This window comes from Platalea leucorodia (genome assembly GCF_965183815.1).
Source record: "Platalea leucorodia genome assembly, chromosome: 7".
Classification (NCBI taxonomy): Eukaryota; Metazoa; Chordata; class Aves; order Pelecaniformes; family Threskiornithidae; genus Platalea; species Platalea leucorodia.
The window spans coordinates 45,485,161-45,503,232 of NC_138829.1; the positions used below are offsets into that span (position 1 = coordinate 45,485,161).

Below are 18,072 nucleotides of genomic sequence, written 5' to 3' on the forward strand. Positions count from 1 at the left end.
AGGTGTGGTTGCAGAAGCAGCCAAACACCAATGGTTGATCTTTTTGCTGTTTTAACCCAGGATCACAGTAGGAAAATGAAATTTTTGTGATGATTTCTTTAAAACTTCTCTGTCTGATTCTGTAACCTGATATGATTTTCATTTTTGATACATCTAAGGAGGCACTATCCTGCTAGCAACTGACTGAGCATGATCTTTTCTGAAGCTAAGCACTGATGCTGTTATTGTTGCTTTGGCATATAAGCTCTGTGGCAGTGTACCTCAGGACTGATTCTCTGGCAAATTAGAAACAGCCAAGAAATATCAGAGAGAATTTCCACTTGGGGCAAGAGGGAAATGATGAAAGTGTGCTTAACGAGCTTATGAAACAATCTGAACTTCAGCGTGGGAGAGAAGAGACTCGAGAAGCAGGAACGGCTGAAAGAGATCAAAGTACAATATTTGAAAGGGAGGGGGAGGAGAGGTAGAAAACAAAGGAGTTGTCTAGGGAGCATATGGGAATGGGGGCTGGTAGCAGCAAATTAACAGGAACTTGGTGTATTTTTAATGTAATGTAGTAATTTTACATATCTGCTATTATAATGTTGGGTATGTAACAAAAGCTGTTGCACTGTGGGGTACAGAAGGAGCAATATCTTTATGTATATCAGTCATGGATGTATATCTGTGCTGTTGTGCCTGACACCTACATTCCAGGACAATATTTTCCTTTCCAATACGCTAACGGAAAAGAGAAAATATAAAATTAATCTCTGGAGAAGGAGGGGATTATCTCAATAGTAAGAGGGATGGGGCTGTGAGATAGCTCATAATGTGAGTTAAGTAGCTTGGTATAGTCCAAATTAAACTTGTCAAAAGCAAAAAATGACAGGACATCTATCATTTCCATCTTTATAAGGTCTTTACATTTTGCATGAAAGGGGAAACCTGTCCCATTCACAGAGCAGTAGCCTACTGCTTGGGTTACTGCCCTGGAATAGTTCTAAGGGAGTTTCCTGGGGTTATGACCGACTCCTGCATTAGCAGATTTATCACCTGAATCCACTGACTGTTGGGGAAATATTATTCTGTCAGAACCAAACGTCCCCCCTTATTTTGTCACTTGGTTTAGTCTGATAATTACTGAGGCAGAAAAAACTAAATTTCATTATTTTCCTAAACTCTGTGAGCTCATCTGATTTTTGAAAGGGGTGCTGAAGTATTCCAGTGTTTGAATGGCATGTGGTATTTGAGAAATTTGCTCTTGCTGGACATAATTCTTAAAGAGAAGAACTGAGTGACAGATGAGGAGGGCAAGAGAAGGAATGCTGGGCATGCATCTCTGGGAAAAGCAAAGCAGCAGGTTTGAATTACCATGTGGTTTGCAAGCCGTGACCTGGAAAAGTAGAATAGTTTTGAAGTGGTGGCAGAATAAAGGTGAAACTGAATCCTTACAGCTTGCAAAAGGCTGAGCATGCCTATTAACAGCCTAATGTCCTGTGCATTACAAGCAGCTGAAGGAAGAGTGGAGGATGAGAAGCATCACAGTTCCTGAGAGGTGTATCACTTACTCAGCATAATCTCAAATTGCCCTTCTTTTGATCCCTCCAAATTTCTCTGATTTTTCTTCCTTTTTGAAGCTTCCAGCGTTGACATCTTTTTTTTCTTTTTCCTTTTCTTTAATTTTTTCTTCTAAGTTGTGAACTGTAAGGTAGAACCTCTAATTTGAACCCATACCATTCTAAGGGATCTGTTACAGTAACTGAAGATGTTTATCAGGCTGAAGTTTTTTGCAGAATGGCTACAACAGGTTTGCAGCCTTCACTGTGCTACAACACTAAGCGCTGAAGTGGACAAGCCCCTTTGCTTCCCTTGTCAGACCCAGTTTCAAGTTTTGAAGCTCTGGCGGCCCTGGGCAATGCTGTACGTGCATTTTGGCCAGCCCGTCTGCGAGCTACAAGTTTGCGGATTGCTAGCTTAGGGCGTGGAAAAATTGCTGCTTATTTTGCTAAGGTACCTAAATGCTTTCTAGACAGCTTTCAGAAATTTATATTCTCAGCTGAAATGCATCCACTTCTACCACGGGTTATTCAGCTCTTAAGAATGATACAGTGGAATTTAGGATAGGATGAAAAAGAGTATTTCATCGTGCCAAAACATCTGGGAGATGTGTGTGCTGAATTTCAAGCACCAGGGCAATGAGAGATCTTGAGAGAGCCTAACTGAGCCCTTTAAATGAATGAATGAACTCTCAGGTGGAAGTGACATACTCGTTTTGATTCCTGCCACTGACATACTTGCGTTGATTCCTGCCACAGAAGGACTTATACTTCCTCACAGTGGTTGTTTCAGTAAGCTTAAATCCCTCCCTTCCATTCCTCTGTGTGACCAAATGTTTGTTGGCTGCATCTTTTAATTCTCAGTGGATCTACCCTTTCCCTGGAAGAGCCTTGCGGAATGGCTGTCAAGTGGAGCTCTTGGAGTATTAACCTTGTTGTTCTCCCTGTACAGGGATACAATGTGGCGGATTTTCACAGGCTCCCTCCTGGTGGAAGAAAAGTCTAGTGCGTTGCTACACGACCTGCGGGAGATTGAGGCCTGGATATACCGGCTGCTCCGGTCACCGATGCCTGTTGCTGGTCAGAAGCGGGTGGATGTGGAAGTCTTGCCACATGAGTTGCAGCCAGCTTTGACCTTTGCTCTTCCTGATCCATCCCGCTTCACCTTGGTGGATTTTCCATTACATCTGCCTTTGGAGTTGTTGGGAGTGGATGCCTGCCTGCAGGTGCTGACTTGCATCCTTCTGGAGCACAAGGTAAGAAGGGAAGAGTTGGTCTTTGACAGGTACGTAGGAAGCTCTGCCCTCTTCAGAACCAGGGCAGGCTGGATGTGTTGAACAGCTGTCTCCTGCACTGCCTGGAATCAGTTTGCGGGGAGAAGGAATAGCTTCTTCTGAGTTCCCTGTTTTGAAAAGTTTTGCTCTTGCTCGGAAAAGTACCTGAAGCTTGTTTTCAGACAGATTAATTGAGGGTCATCCAGTTCACAGCCATCAAATCAGAGGCCTGCAGGCAGTGATCTTTGTATACCTCTGGGGGGAGTATTAGAAGTGAATGGTTGCTGCAGTGCTAATGTGAGTTTCTTTGGTTGCAGGTTGTATTGCAGTCCCGAGATTATAATGCACTCTCAATGTCTGTGATGGCCTTTGTGGCTATGATCTATCCATTAGAGTACATGTTCCCAGTGATCCCTCTGCTTCCTACCTGCATGGCCTCTGCAGAACAGGTACATATTTTTCCGTTATTGTTTTTTTGCAAAGGATGTTTCTGTGATGTCTGAAACTTATATAGGAGTAGTCCTTGTTTCCTTCTCCGCTGTTTTCTCAGGGATTGTAGCAAAGTCTGCCTTGCAAAGACTGTTCTTTGAGCACCACTATTTAAATAATAGGTAACACCTGTTATTTAGGATATCTTCAAAGCATGCTTAGTGAATAGTAGAATAGTACAATAATACAGTAGTTCACAAGCAGTGGACTGAAAGGCCATAGATCCACAGTATTATGACGACTATTTACCCCCACCTCCCCCCAGCTGAGTATTAAGGTTTGTTGGGGAGGGTCGAGACTAATATTTAAGGATGCTTGAGGGCTCTTGATTCAGAGTTTAGAAACTATTGACTGCAATTTATTCTCCTCAGAAATATGAAGTGTTGAGTTAATTCAGCTGGGAGCCTGGGTTTTACCAATAGTCGGCTCTCCGCAGGAGCTCATTATTTTGCTTGGAAAGATAGAATTTAGGCCATCTTACTACTTCAGTGCTATCCTGCAGCTGATGCTGCAGGTTTGTTCTTTTACTGCCCCTTGGAGGTGACCAACTGTTCTAGATTTAAAGAATAAATTAGCCTTCCAAGCCACTGGTCTTAAGCTGCTACATGCCATACTGATTTAAACCTTTTCTCTCTGCTGATTCCCTTATCAGAAACAACCTGAATTTCCCCATAGCTTTTCCATGTACGTTTGAAAAAATGTGTCTATTTCTTCTGCTTCCTAGAGATGTGATTGTTTTGAAACCAAATTACTATTACAAGGGTAAGGGTAAAGCCATATTTACATTGACACAGACTCAGTTTGAGCTGAGGGTGTATTAATCTGTGACTTGCTGCTTCTCTAGTTAGATTCTTACTCTGAACATCTTTTTTTCTTGGTCCATGATAGGTGTGGTAAGCTGTTAGATTAGCTAAGTTTTTTCCAAAGAGCCGTGCAGCCATAGAAATTACATCCCTGGGGCGGGGGTACAGGAGGCAGAAATTTATTTTCTTCTAGATGAAAACTGAAGTTCTCTGAGCAGGAGCTTTTATTCTTCTTTTTTTTAATGTTTCTATTGTATGGAATTAATTACTTATCAATGCCTTGTGTGTTGTCTCCTCTGCTATAAACATACTGTAGCTAATAAATAAATATTTGGCAAGAACATGGTGATATCAAATGCAGATCTTGTCCTTATTAAAGTCTGTCTTTCTCTCAGTTGCTTCTAGCCCCTACACCTTATATCATTGGTGTTCCAGCAAGTTTCTTCCTTTACAAACTGGACTTTAAAATGCCTGATGATGTGTGGCTTATTGACCTGGATACCAATAGGGTAAGTGGTGCCCATAACGACTTGTGGCTTTGTTTCCAGGGAACTGTGCACTCTCATCAATGTACCCACTGAGAATTTAAGAACGCCTGGCCTCAGTCTGCCTTTGCCACTCCTGTTTAAACTTTAGGATTCCATTCCTTGTTGTGTCTCAAGGTCCCCATTTCTTTTGCTCATGAGGCATTCTTTTTCAGTTAATCCACCTGGCTATATCATTAGAAGATAAATCCTCAAACAAATGATAAAGCTGTCGTCTTGAGTAATTGTGACCCTGTCTCTTATGGCCCCGCCTAAGAAACCCAATCTGATAAGAGCCTTCCAGCTGCATTGGTTGTCATGATTCAAATGGAACTGTGTATCCTGCTTTCTACTGGGGCATGAGCAAGGCTATTTCAAGGGAAATGTCTATAACATCTACTTGATGGAAATTCCAAAGGATGAGTAGGAGTGCATTCAAACTTCTCTTCTTTTGTGGTAAATGATAAAGTGACTCCTCTATTTTTTGTGATATTGTAAACAAAAACAACCATAAAGAAGTAAGAATCAAAGTATTGATGCAGGTGTCTGTGTGTTGTAGGGTTTTTTTATTAATTATTTTACTTTTTGGCTTTTATTCCTTGGTCTCTGGAGTGGTGGGGATTCAGGAGATTCTGTTTTGGAAATTACTACAGCTCAGGAATTTTTTGTCTGTTGCTGTGCTTAATTCCAGGTGATTGTTCCCACAAATGCAGAATCTTTGCCAGCACTGCCAGAACCAGAAGCTTCAGAGCTGAAAAAGCATCTGAAACAGGTAATAAGCACTGTGGGGAAAGGACTCAGATTCAGTAGAACTTAGCAGATGTAGTCTTGCGCAGCTCTTCTGCTGTACTGGACAAGAATACAAGTCAGCAAATGTAAAGCAAAACGTGTCAAAAGCAGGTGTGTATCCTGGCACATCAGATGGATGTGAAAACGTATCAGACTACTAGAATACTCTTGTTCAAGAAAGTGCCCCTTGATCAGTCATGGAGAGGTCTACTTCTTGGACTGTGGAGGTGGGCTAATCAACAGGGTGGCTGATAAAACAACGTTATAGGGGTGTCTTCTTTGGAGCTCCCTGAGCTATATGACTTTCTAACATTGTCTTCTCCTGACTAAGCTAAATCTGAGACTTTCATCTTGTTTCTGATCTCTCTGTAGTTTCTCCAGAGGACTTCATTGTAATTGTTGTTAACTGTTTCATCTTTTGCTGTCTCTGCTGCTTCCACCTTTGTCATTTGCAGGGGAAGCACAGGACTAGGAATTTTCTGTCAACCTGTTTAAGATGTCTCTTTTGTATAGTTGGCCAGTTAGAACATACCCCATGTTAGAATACAACAGCATTTAGAGCTAGAAAAGCAGTATCAATTGATACAGATGTTAAGTGGTAGGTATCCAGTTGCTGCTTTTCTATCTTAATGGAGAGAGTTAATTTGGAAAAGTGAGTGGTCACTGAGGCTTATAACTGCAGTTAATTTCTTAGTTATGTGAGGGATAATTTGAAATGCTCCTGGATGCAACAGATGGTTTTGCTTTTTTACTGTTGTTTGGGGCTAACTTGGTGCAGAAAGTTCCAGATTCCTCCTTTACATTTGCCGTGTGGGCTTTAAACTCTGACTTGATCCATCAAGCTATGATCATCTTTGTTTCCCCTCCATTCACAGATCTGTGTGTGAGGTCTCAGTCTCTCCTCTCAGGTCCTGCTAAGCCATTAATCAGCTTGGGTCATCCTGGCTGATCGTGTCAAGCAGGTTTTATCTCTTTATTTCTGTTTTCCTTATGCACGCTGCATGCAGTATCTAAAGGTAAAGTGTGTTACTAATGTGATGAGTTCTGCTCTTTGTCTCTCCTTGTAGACCAGGAGAGCAAAGTGCGTAACCTCTATGATACCCCAGTACCTGCTGTCAGCACAGATGGAAGCAATGTGTTGCTTAGAGTTTTGTTAGATCCGCCTTCCCCCCACTTCTGCCTCACCCCCTTGCAATTTCAGGCACTATTCAGCAAAACTCTCTCACTGGGACAAAGTTGGATATCAGAAGAACAAATTGCAGTTTCCTTGAAGATGTACTTAAAATTCTCAGGATGTTCACCCAAATTACATCCCTATGTATTCCTATAGGCATTGTCATTAAGAGTTGACAATTGGCAAAGGAGAAGGAGCGCTACTGGTTGCTGTACAAAGTAGAGAAGACTAAATTGTGGCCCACATCACTAAGGTTAACACTTTTGTGTGCCTTTGGGTCTTGGCGTCAATGAATAAAATTCAGGATATCTGCTTTTAAACTGCAGTAGAAAATTTCTTAGCTGCATCAATAAGGACAGCAGCCTTTCCACTTTCCAAAGTGGTCAGATGTGAATGTTTGGGGGTGGGGCAGTTAGGCCTCTCTCCCAAGATGTGCCTATTTTGTGGTCCCTTTTATTTCCTCTCATTTGTGATATTTGGTAGTAATAGATATTTTTTTTTTTCCTTCCATCTGTTTCTCTGTGGTCATGTATTCGTCTTGGCTCTGATGGGCTGCTGGTGTTATCATATGATCTTCCATCTTGCCTCCAGTGTCTGGTTAGCATGACTGCAATCACTCAGAAACAGCTGCTCACTCCTGACAACAAGGTTCTTTATTTTATTCTTTTCCCCTCAATTTTCCATTTTACCCTTTTCCTTTGGAGTTTTGGTTTTTGTTTTGTTTTATATATTTGTTTATTTTTGAAATAAAAAGATGAAGACTCAGCGGGCAAATGGGAGAAATGAGGAAGATTTAGGATAGGTCTGGGTGTCCAGGACTGATTTACCCCTTGTGCTGCTCCAGTGCATATCCTTGAAGATGTTGTGAAGGTTGAAGAGTATGGTAGCTTTATGGAGAGATGAAGACCTCATTCAGATGGGAAGTGGAGGTTTGCAGGGATACAGGCAGATGCTTGTGTAAAGGTGTCTCCACGTTGTCCTGGGATATCAAACTCACTGGTTGAATGGCCAAGTTGCAAGGCAAGTTTCAAGGCTGCTAGTTCCCAAGATGTATTCAAATTACACATGGGAATAATTCTACAATAAGTTGTACACAGTGCCGTACTACTAGTGGTCCAATTTGGACTATCTGTTTTCATGTCATGAATGATCTAGCAAAGTGGACTTCTGTGCTACCCCTTGGCTGGCTCCAGGACTGTTTCAGCATTGAGGAGATCGTTTTGACAATCCACATAAAGGTGTGCCTGGAGATATTTGTTGGCTCAGTGTAGGAGATGGTTTAAGACAAATTAATGGAGCATGCACAATTGTTTCAATTGCCTAGAGGGCAGGGTAGCTCTGATCTCTCTCTTGTTCTTTGATTAACTTTTCTTGCTGAATGTGTGCATAATGTTGTCCTTTGTTAGGCACTGGCCAGCATGAGTTTGAATACTCAGCCCATTCTTAATCTCGAGAAGTTCCATGAGGGGCAGGAGGTGCCGCTGCTGCTGGGAAGACAGCAGAATGATTTGCAGTCTACTCCCTCCACAGAATTCAACCCTCTGATCTATGGAAATGATGTGGACTCTGTGGATGTGGCTACCAGGTGAGGCTGAACAGGAAGGTAGTGTTGAGTCTTCATAAAGTTTGCACTTGAAGGCAGCACAGACACTTCTGTGGGTCCTGTGGTGGAAGCAGCATCTTCCAGGTTCTGCGGCAGGTTCTACTTTACATCATGGGGAAAAAAAGAGCAGAAATTACAGTGTTTATCTGAGATCTATTAACTGCATGAACATAACTATGTATCTTGAGGGGGTGTTTTGTTTGTTGCATTTTCCTGTAGATCATCCGCTTTACCTGGAGTTGTCAGTCTGATATTGTATCCTCAGCTTGAATCACAAGCCTTGAACTACAAAAAAAGCTGGAGACTTAGTCGTCACCTCAGCTAGTGGATATGACCCTCATTGGGTTGGTCTTGGTGTTGAGGTGGTGTATTAAAACAAAGTGATTTCTAGGTGTGTTTTTTTTTTTTTTTTTTTTCTTAAAGACAACTGTTTTCTAAGAAGACTTAGTTTTTTGTACTGGGTTACCATTCTTCAAAGGTTTGAAACATTGCCTACTGTATACCTTTTAAAGGCGTTCTGTCGTCTTCTCTGTTGTATTCTGTGTTTTTATCTGATATATTGTCCTCTGTTTCTTTTTAGAGTTGCTATGGTGAGATTCTTCAACTCACCAAATGTTTTGCAAGGTTTCCAGATGCATACTCGCACTCTTCGTCTCTTCCCACGACCAGTGGTGGCCTTCCAGGCAAATTCTTTTCTTGCCTCTAGGCCGAAGCAAACACCTTTTGCGGATAAGCTTTCCAGGACGCAGGCAGTAGAATACTTTGGAGAATGGTCACTGAACCCTACTAACTATGCTTTCCAAAGAATTCATAACAGTAAGTTTTGGTCTTGCCTTTCCTGCACTTGGATATAATGCAGGAACTTAAAAAGCAGAGAGATTCTAGGGAAGGACCTAGTTTTACACCATATAATTCCTGCTGGGGAGGGAAATCCAGTTGAAGGAACATTTTTCTGTTTTTTATGTATGTCCTCTTGTGTTTCTACCAAGTTAGTCCTGCTGTTAGCCCCTCGGTCCTCCCATTAATTTTACCTCTTGTCTTGTTTGGTTATGGAGAAGAAGTCTTGGAGGCTTCTTAGAGTAGAGACTGTCCCTTCCTTTGCGCAAGACTTTGTAGCGGGTAGCCTCACTGTGAATGAAGCCTTTGACACCAATAAATGAGTTCCATTAACTCTCTCCTTGTTTTATTGTGCAGACATGTTTGATCCAGCACTGATTGGTGACAAACCGAAGTGGTATGCTCACCAGCTGCAGCCCATCCACTATCGTGTCTATGACAGTAATTCACAGCTGGCTGAAGCACTGAATGTCCCAGTAGAGAAAGAAACAGACTCTGATCCCACTGATGACAGGTTAGTGGGGAGCATAACCCTAGTCGCACGATAGTTACTTCAGATTGCTGGGCCTCTCCTACTTCTTGTTTGCAGCCTTTTCCTCTAGCCTGCCAGTTGCTGTTTCATTTCTTCTGTCTGGGCAGAATACTGACACTGAAGTAAATTGTCTCACTGCTCTGTCATTATAGCAACCTCTTAACCCTTTCCTAGTGTCTTCTTGAGCCTTCACTTAATGTGATTCTCCATTTGTATTTTCGTGTTTTCTTTTGCAAGCCGTATGCCACTTGACATTTGATATTTCCTCCCACCCTAATGCTTTTTTCTTCCATGCTGTTCTTTCTCTGGTTATATCTATTGCAGTTCTACAAGTACTCCCACCCGTTCTACCACTCCTTCAAATCTCTGCTCAGTGCACATAGTTATGTGAAGCTTGTTAGTACTACCCACTACCTGAGACCGCCTCCTGTGCTCAGTAAAATGAGAATAAACTTTTTTGTTGTAGTATTTTTGGCCATATTTCCCAGAGTTTTGCATCTAGCTTTATTATTATTCATTCTCTGCTAGCCTGTGAGATCTTTCAGGCTGGGACTTGCACATCTTTTACATTGTACACAGCACCAGTAGTCCTGAGAGTGGGATTTATCACTAGTATAAAAAGGGAATGCTTTCACTGGTGATTTCCAGTTCCCTTGAAGTCATCCTACGCACACACAGAGATAGAATTAATACACTACTCCCTGCTCACTTATGCTTGACCTCATTAACTTTGCTGAGAGCCTTTAAATGTCTTCCTCTTGATGTACCGCAAAGTTATTTCATTTGCTCTGACCTTTCATGAAGCTTCTGACTCTTGGCAGAAATTTGTTTGTAGAGACTGTAATATCATGAGATTTTTAAGATGCCCATGAAAACAGTGCTGATTCACATCTTTGAAACATCAGGCCCTGCTATTGCTGTTATGCTGCCACTCATCTCTCTCTCTCACCTGTTGTGGCAGTGGCAGTGACAGTGTCGACTATGACGACTCAAGTTCCTCCTACTCCTCCCTCGGTGACTTTGTCAGTGAGATGATGAAATGTGACATTAATGGCGATACCCCAAGTGAGTAACTTTGAGCTGTACTTTTGCAAGGTCCACGTAGGTTCCTCTTCCCCATTCATCTGCACTGTGGGAAAAATGCCTCCCCTAAGTCCCTGAATTGGAGAAAAGTATTGTTCCATTGTAGTCGTGCTCTGAGGTAAACGTATCTTCTATAATCCTTCTTCAATATTCAGGGGTAGGCTGAAAAAAGACATTTTTCCTGCTTATAAACAATGCCCTCCAAAGGACACTGGGAGGAAGAAGAACAGAAATAAGTGCTGCTGAACAAAACTGGCTCACTAGATCTGGAAACAACCTGGTGCTGCCAGTAGATACTGTGCAATATGGGCAGCAGAGTACTAGCTTTCTCCTGCCCCCGCATAATGGTTCTCAGTGCTGGCTTTAATGAGTCACTCTGTCCTAGTGGGGGCAGGAAGATGTGTTCTCTGTGGCTTATATGGAGGCTGCAGCAATAGCCTCTCTTGTGAGAGGGGGAAACTCTCGCTTTCTTCAGTGAACTAAATCTGGGAATGCCAGCACATTTCCTATGTCCCCAGGACAAGAGGTAATAATTATAAGTTGCAACAAAAGAAATTCTGCTTGGACGTAAGGAAGAGATCTTAATGGTTAGTGTAGTTAAATGGGTTCCCAGGATCACAGTAGAATGTCAAGCCTTGGAGACTTTCAGAACTCAGTGGGACAAGGCCCTGAGCAACCTGCTTTAACTTTGAAGTTACCCCTGCTTTGAGCAGAGAGTTGGAATAGATGACCTCCAAAAGCCTGTTACAACCTGAATTTTCATGTAAGTTTGTTCTACTGAGCAGTCCTCACCTGCTAGGGTTCTTTAGTTAGATGGGCAAAAGGCTGAGGAAGGCAATGTTGTTTAATGCAAAATGATGTGTTTGCAGATGTTGACCCCCTGACTCACGCAGCCCTTGGTGATGCTAGTGAAGTGGAATTTGATGATTTTCAAGAATATTCAGGGGATCTGGATGAACAGGCCATGGACAGTGAAAACTCTCAAGAGAACAACCAGCCTCGTTCAAGTTCCAGTACTACAGCCAGTAGCAGCCCCAGCACTGTCATCCATGGAGTCAATCATGTGTGTACTGAGATGAGTTCAAGCCCAAGATCAGCGTATTAGGATATAAAGAATGGGAGAATGCACGTGGTTCTTTCTGAGAAGGGCCAAAGCTAATAGGACTGTGAAACCACGCACAGATTAAATTGCATGCTCTTTCTGGACTTTCTGAGCAAGGTGGAGTTTACTGGTACCCTCTTATGCTGGGATAGAGCATTCCTGTACATAAAAGCTCCCATGCATTGAAAAACGCAGCATTAACAGAGAGCAGCGGTCTGGGTTGTGACTGTAGGAATTGCTTTTACAGAGTCTGGAAAGACCTGATGCGTTAGAGGAACAGGGAGTGGGGTGGGGAAACTCATGAATCTGTGGTCATTTAGGAAGAATGGGAGTTGCTTGCATAACCACAGAACAGGGTAATGGAGAGCCATTATCCTGAGCTAACTCTTACCAGTAAGATCTGTTTTACAGAGGAGTAAGTCCCTAGAACAATGCGTAAATACTGCAGCATATATAAAATCCTAGATTAGAGCCATGGATAGTGGGGATGGGGTCACGGCCCAGTAATAAACAGCAAGGACCCTGCAGACTTCCCAGTTTGAAATAATTGTTCTTGTCCTGCCCTTCAGTTGTATGTAACGCAAATTTGCGAACAGATCAATGATTTGACTGGTCCACAGGAGTCAGCAGATTCAGCAGAAATGGAAGAGAAGTTGGTTGCTGGCTTTTCAAACCATCTCACTTCCTTGCCACTGCAACCAAGCTTTCCAAAGATAAGCTTGGATCGTCGTGAGAGTGACAGCGCAGCTGGCAGCATGAGCTCCTCAGAAGGGGTGGTGAGGAAGCGAGAGTATGACAATCCATACTTCGAACCACAGTATGGTTTTCCTACGGAGGATGAAGATGATGAACAGGAAGAGAGCTACACCCCAAGATTTAACCAGAATCTCAATGGAAGCAGGTGAGTCCTCCTTGTCTCATGCCCTTCTGTACACCGCTGTTGGGGTTTCAATCTGCTTCATGTAGTTTAATGTTTACTCATTCAAATGTCTTTTGCAACTGAAATGTGTTGTTGATCACTTCCATTTAATATTGAAATTCTATAACCCCTTCTAGTTTGAGTAAAGACACTTGCTCAGCTCCCTCAGTTCCTTGATTTTATGTAAGCAGTAAGAGCTAACAGAATTAGCAGTTCTTCCTAGAAACATTCTAGTATATCGCCTACTGATTTCTGGAAACCTTTGAGCAAAATTTTTTTTTTTTTTTTTTTTTTGGTGAAGCTTTGTCTTTTGGAGGAAAGATACTATAGTGATTGATGACACTGGGTTTTCTTGTTATTGCTCTCAAAGCAGAACCCTTTCACCCCCAAATCCACCAATGCCCTTTTGCAGACAAGTTTTCAGCATACCCTGAAAGGTACTAAAAGCCTGAATGCACAGATGCTTCAATTCTCTTGTTTTTTCTTTTTTTTTTTTTTTCTTCTTTCCCACAAGGTAAGGGTAGTGTAGTGAAAACTGATGAGGAATGAGACCAGCATCGACCTCCCACAATCATACAACATCTTGATTTGGGGTGGGAAGGGGGAAAACTAGTAACAGTTGTACTTAATTTCTTTAAAGGTCTCAGAAGTTACTCCGTCCAAACAGTTTAAAACTGGCCAATGATTCTGATGCAGACTCAGATTCCAGGGCCAGCTCCCCAAACTCTACGGTCTCCAACAACAGCAGTGAAGGCTTTGGGGGCATCATGTCTTTTGCAAGTATGTAGTAATGCATTCATTAAGCTGGTTTTATTTATTATATTAGGGTTTACAGAGAGGGGGAATAGAGGGATGGCTAGTCAAGAGAATGACTTGGTTGGCAAATTGTTACCAGCTCTCCAGAAGTCATGTTGGGAGCCACAGGACCTATTTAACTTACACTGCTGATAACTACTGCTTTATGTATTTTTCAGTAAGAAGGACTTTAGTTATGTAGTTAGGTCCTTGAGTTATATAGCGCTTCAGGGCACAGATCAGAAATTCTTTCAGTTTCATTTAAACAAAAAGTTGTGCAATTTCATGAAGTTGATAAAAATCTTACCAGTAGTATGCCTTCCATGCTACCGTGTTGTGTGTTTAGGTGCTAAATTCAATTTCTTGACTGTGCTCGCCTACTTTCTATTATATTTTAATAATAAAATCCACAGGTGTGGAAAACTAATCTAGAGTTTTTTAATGAGGGAAAGAAGATATGGCCAGTTGAGTCTTGCACTATAGTGGGGAGCAGTGCAAGAAGTTTGCAGCAGTGGGGAAAGCATATTGGATGTTTCTGGTAGAATGATTGTTACTAAAATAAGGCTGCAAAAAAAGAACCAAAAGAAATTGAAATAGTACGCTGACATTTTAAATGAACATCTTGAAGTGTTAATCAGCTCGTTGATCTGCATGAGATGCTTTCAGGCTGTCTACAGGCTTAACCAGATGACGATGCATTATCGTGTTCCTAAGATCTGTCTGTGCTAGGAAGAACTTTTGTTTTCTCCTAATAAATGGAAAGCTTCTGTTTTAAATCCCGCTTCTGTGGCAGATTTACAGTGTTTCACAAGGCACAGTGCACAATCCTCACTTCAGAATTACATGTTTTGGAGGTCTTCCATCATCCTCTTTTCTCATGTGGCCCCTACCATTCATTTGCTCCTAAAAAGAGGTTCAAACTAGAAGACACAGCTGACGTGAGGCTACCTGTTTAAGTGCAGGAAGACAGCTGGATATTGCTGTTACATTTAAGACTCAAAAGATAGAACAGCAAGGATTGTCACGTGATAGCTAAGACTTATGTTTTTGTACAATTTAGAACAATCTGATTACAGATGTGGTTGCACTGTAAATGAGATGATGTTATGCTTGTGAGACTTCTGGGTAATAATGAAGAACTTCATCATTAAGGATCTGGAATAAGAAGGTGAATTACAGGAGGTTTAGGAAGTTCAGGTGTGTGCAGTGAGCATTAGGCATTTAATTGTGTTCTTCTTCTGTCATAGGCAGCCTGTACAGAAACCACAGCACAAGTTTCAGTCTGTCCAACTTAGCCCTACCAACCAAAGTTGGGAGAGACAAGAATACTCCCTTTCCCAGCCTGAAAGGTAACCATTTTTTCCCTTTGTCTTCTACAGCCTTTACAGTTCTTGTGACTTGGCAGTCTGCGGTCTTGCCCCTAACAGGAATCCTGGGGGTGACGCATTTTGGTAGTTTGGGTAGTATCTGTCTTAAGTATCAAGACAGTAAATTGTCTTGATATTTCTCAGACTTCTTACCAACAATTGGGCTGTGTTGGGATGGGAGACTGGCTAGTCTCTCCTGTGTTAATGGATACACTGTGAATGTTGGGTTTGTTCTGTATTTTGTTTTGTTTTATCTTTAAGTACTTAGTGTAAAGAATGGGAACCAAGAGGTAGGTCCTGCTTTTGTACTGCCACTATCTTCATGATTAGCCTTAAGCAGCTTGTTCGAGCAATGATGCTGCATTTGTAAGTGGGGATAATGCCAGCCTCCCATGGACACTGCAGTTTACCTGAGTTTCAAAAGTGTTTATAGTCTTTTCAGTTCACTAAATAGAAAATTTCTGATCAAAATCAAATTATAACCATACTTCAGCTCATTCAGAGTGAAGATCGATCCCTAAGTTATGTGCACAATCTTTTCATTGGAACATCTCCTGTTTGTCTGCAGTATCATTAGATAACGTGTCTGAATGGGCACTAAAGAAAGGACCCTCTTACTGTGGGGAGTTAGATAGCCTGGTCGCCCTTGTACCAGATGTAATAACAAAAGGGTGACTGAGTAGATGCTGGTGTTTTAGTGTTGAGACCTTTTCAGTTGCTAAACTGGGGAAAGGTTTTAGTTTACCTTCTGCGTTATTCTGTCTGATTAGAACTTACTACTTTTGTTTTAATATGTTGATTTTTTTCATTTATTTTTTCCTCCTCATCATTTTCATCGGTAAAGATTACTTTAATCTGGAAGTGGGAAGGGATGTGGATGAAGGTTGGTATGATGTTTTGCTGACCTTTGACCTTGTAGAAACAAAGGCCAAAAGCTGGTTTTTGTGTTTCTGCTTTGGACTTTGTTTTTGAGACAAGTAATCATTCCCTGTGTGTAAAATGAGGAGGAACAGGACTGGTATGGTGAAAACACTAGCAGAGACTCTGCACAGCTGTTTTTGACAACCTTTTACCAGTTGGTTATGTTTTCCTGTCCAATTGTACCGGATAAGAAACATGTCAGGGTTATTTCCACGGGTAAACTTAATGACTGATTTCCATGCATTGGAAGAAAACAGTGATGGGGTTTGCCACTCCACGTTCATGCTTTGCGCCTCATCTTCTGCACTTTGGTGTTCTTTTCTTGACTGTTGTAATCCTGTAGGGCCTTTAATGTTACTACGCAGATATGAGGATGGGATTTCCGTGGAGTAGCTCAGTCTGTTTTATGCATGTGCAAGTGTGTGTGTGTGTTCGTGTTCATTTATGTGTGCATGCTGGCTCACTGGGACTCCCACTGGGCACATCACTGGTTTTTAAATGTTTTTGTCTTTGTTGTACAGGTATAAAATTGCTGCGTTAACTTGTTCTTACCAAGTGTGTGTGGTACCCTGTGTTTCTAACTGTAATGGGAAATGATGCTGGGACTCCATCTCATTGCTGCTGTTTGACCACTTTCCATCTTCCTTTTTAATTTTTATTTCATGCACATCCATTGATATTTTTTCCTCAGTGATGCAGATGGTTTTGATAGTGCCCTTGAAATACAATATGTGCAATAATGTCCTTGAAGATGCAATACTTTGGTTCCACAATGCCAAATTTCAAGTCAAGCACTATCTCTGAGATTAATTATGCTGGCCCTTGTTGTTTTGGGCTTTCAAGCATCCTTCCTGCTCTAGTGTCATTTGGGTTCTGTTTTGAGGGAGGGCTGGGAAGAAGCTGGTAGTTGGATTCTTTTGATGCTGATGGTGGGGAGTGTAGATATTGTAGTACACTACTAATTGTATATTTTGTGTCCCAGTATTTGGGTTAAATACTATAATGGAGATTATTACTGAAGCTGGCCCAGTAAGCAATGAAGGTGGGTTCCCTACAGCATGAGCTGTGCATGATATAACAATTTCCAGCATTCCCTATGCCTGACTTTGGGCTACCTTTCTCACTGGGTAACCAGTACCACATGATCTATACTAGTCACCCCCAATGCATTATGCTTTTACATATAGTGACTAATTTGAAGATGGTTCATGTTGTGGAACTGCATGCCGAGCAGCCAAACTTTTCCTGCCTTTCACCTCCTGCTCCCATTACCATCTTCTCTTTTTCTCTCTGCATTACTCCCATTACTGTTTTCTGCCGATGTGTGATGCTAGAATATGATATATGCTGCTGCTTTTTTGGAGTTTCCATTTCGTTTGAAGTCTGTTACCTGTAATCTGAATAGGTGTGTTAGCTAACCTTAGCGTTGCTTGTTACTCTCCTGGGATCAGACTGTTTTCCTCCCACCCCTTGCTCTCATCCTGTTTCCTCTCCCGTTTAGGAAACAGGCGAGCCCTTGTGGATCAAAAGTCTTCAGTCATTAAGCACAGCCCAACAGTGAAGAGAGAATCTCCATCGCCTCAGGGACGAACTAGCAATTCCAGGTAGTATTTTTCATTGCTTTTTTGAGTATAAAGTGTTGGTAGGGTGGTCTCATACTTGGCCAGTGTTTCCTCAGAAGTCTAGCTGTTGAAAACTAAATAGTACTTTTCTATGGCCCTAATCTTGCACGTATTATTGTCCGAGAAGACTTGGTATGGATGGTCTTACAGTTAATAGCGCACATACGTATTTTTCTGTGCTCCGAAATGTATCCTCTTTCTGTCTGACATCCAAAAAATTCTGGGTCCCTACTTTAACTCAGTGTTTATTCTTTGTAATCGAGTCTGTTCTGAACAAGGTAGTCTAGCCAGCGGAGTTTTAATGCACCATGCAGGGGATCAGCTGAGTCATATGAAGCAGTCTGATTCCATGAATTCATGTGAAACACTTTTCTCAGCCTTCGGAAGGGACTCAGAGTGGTGCAAGTAAACATACCTGACCTGTGCCTGTGCCTGTGCTTTCTCCTCCCTTTCTTATGTAGCAGTCGTGGGTAGGGTGAAATTTACTTTCAGCTGCTGGGGCTGGGAGACAAGCAAGAACAAGAACTGCAGTTCAGACTGGGAGTGCAGCAGGTCGCACAGGAGTTCCCTTCTTACCGTTCCCTCCCCTGTGGCATAACAAGCTGAAGCAGTACACATGCCAAGGCTGCTGCAGTAGTGCTATTAGTAGTGCTGCACTTCCTCTTTCAAGGAAAGCCTACAGGTCAGACAAGGCAGCTAT

At 42.0% G+C, this 18,072-nt stretch overlaps 1 protein-coding gene across 9 annotated transcripts in view; it reads left to right on the forward strand.

Annotated features, from left to right (window-relative positions):
- Nucleotides 1-18,072, forward strand: part of MADD (MAP kinase activating death domain) — a 77,138-nt gene that overhangs the window by 18,121 nt on the left and 40,945 nt on the right. For 4 of the 9 annotated variants that reach the window (XM_082318038.1, XM_082318041.1, XM_082318042.1 and 1 more), the window contains exons 4-17: nucleotides 2,491-2,794; nucleotides 3,130-3,261; nucleotides 4,500-4,613; nucleotides 5,320-5,400; nucleotides 7,183-7,239; nucleotides 7,998-8,176; nucleotides 8,775-9,010; nucleotides 9,389-9,545; nucleotides 10,525-10,628; nucleotides 11,516-11,709; nucleotides 12,318-12,649; nucleotides 13,308-13,447; nucleotides 14,710-14,811; nucleotides 17,252-17,354. In XM_082318038.1, coding sequence (XP_082174164.1) covers nucleotides 2,491-2,794; nucleotides 3,130-3,261; nucleotides 4,500-4,613; nucleotides 5,320-5,400; nucleotides 7,183-7,239; nucleotides 7,998-8,176; nucleotides 8,775-9,010; nucleotides 9,389-9,545; nucleotides 10,525-10,628; nucleotides 11,516-11,709; nucleotides 12,318-12,649; nucleotides 13,308-13,447; nucleotides 14,710-14,811; nucleotides 17,252-17,354 — 2,235 coding nt within the window. Of the gene's footprint in view, nucleotides 1-2,490; nucleotides 2,795-3,129; nucleotides 3,262-4,499; nucleotides 4,614-5,319; nucleotides 5,401-7,182; nucleotides 7,240-7,997; nucleotides 8,177-8,774; nucleotides 9,011-9,388; nucleotides 9,546-10,524; nucleotides 10,629-11,515; nucleotides 11,710-12,317; nucleotides 12,650-13,307; nucleotides 13,448-14,709; nucleotides 14,812-16,732; nucleotides 16,793-17,251; nucleotides 17,355-18,072 lie in introns of all 9 variants that reach the window. The other 5 variants (XM_082318039.1, XM_082318044.1, XM_082318040.1 and 2 more) reach the window with 3 other exon arrangements.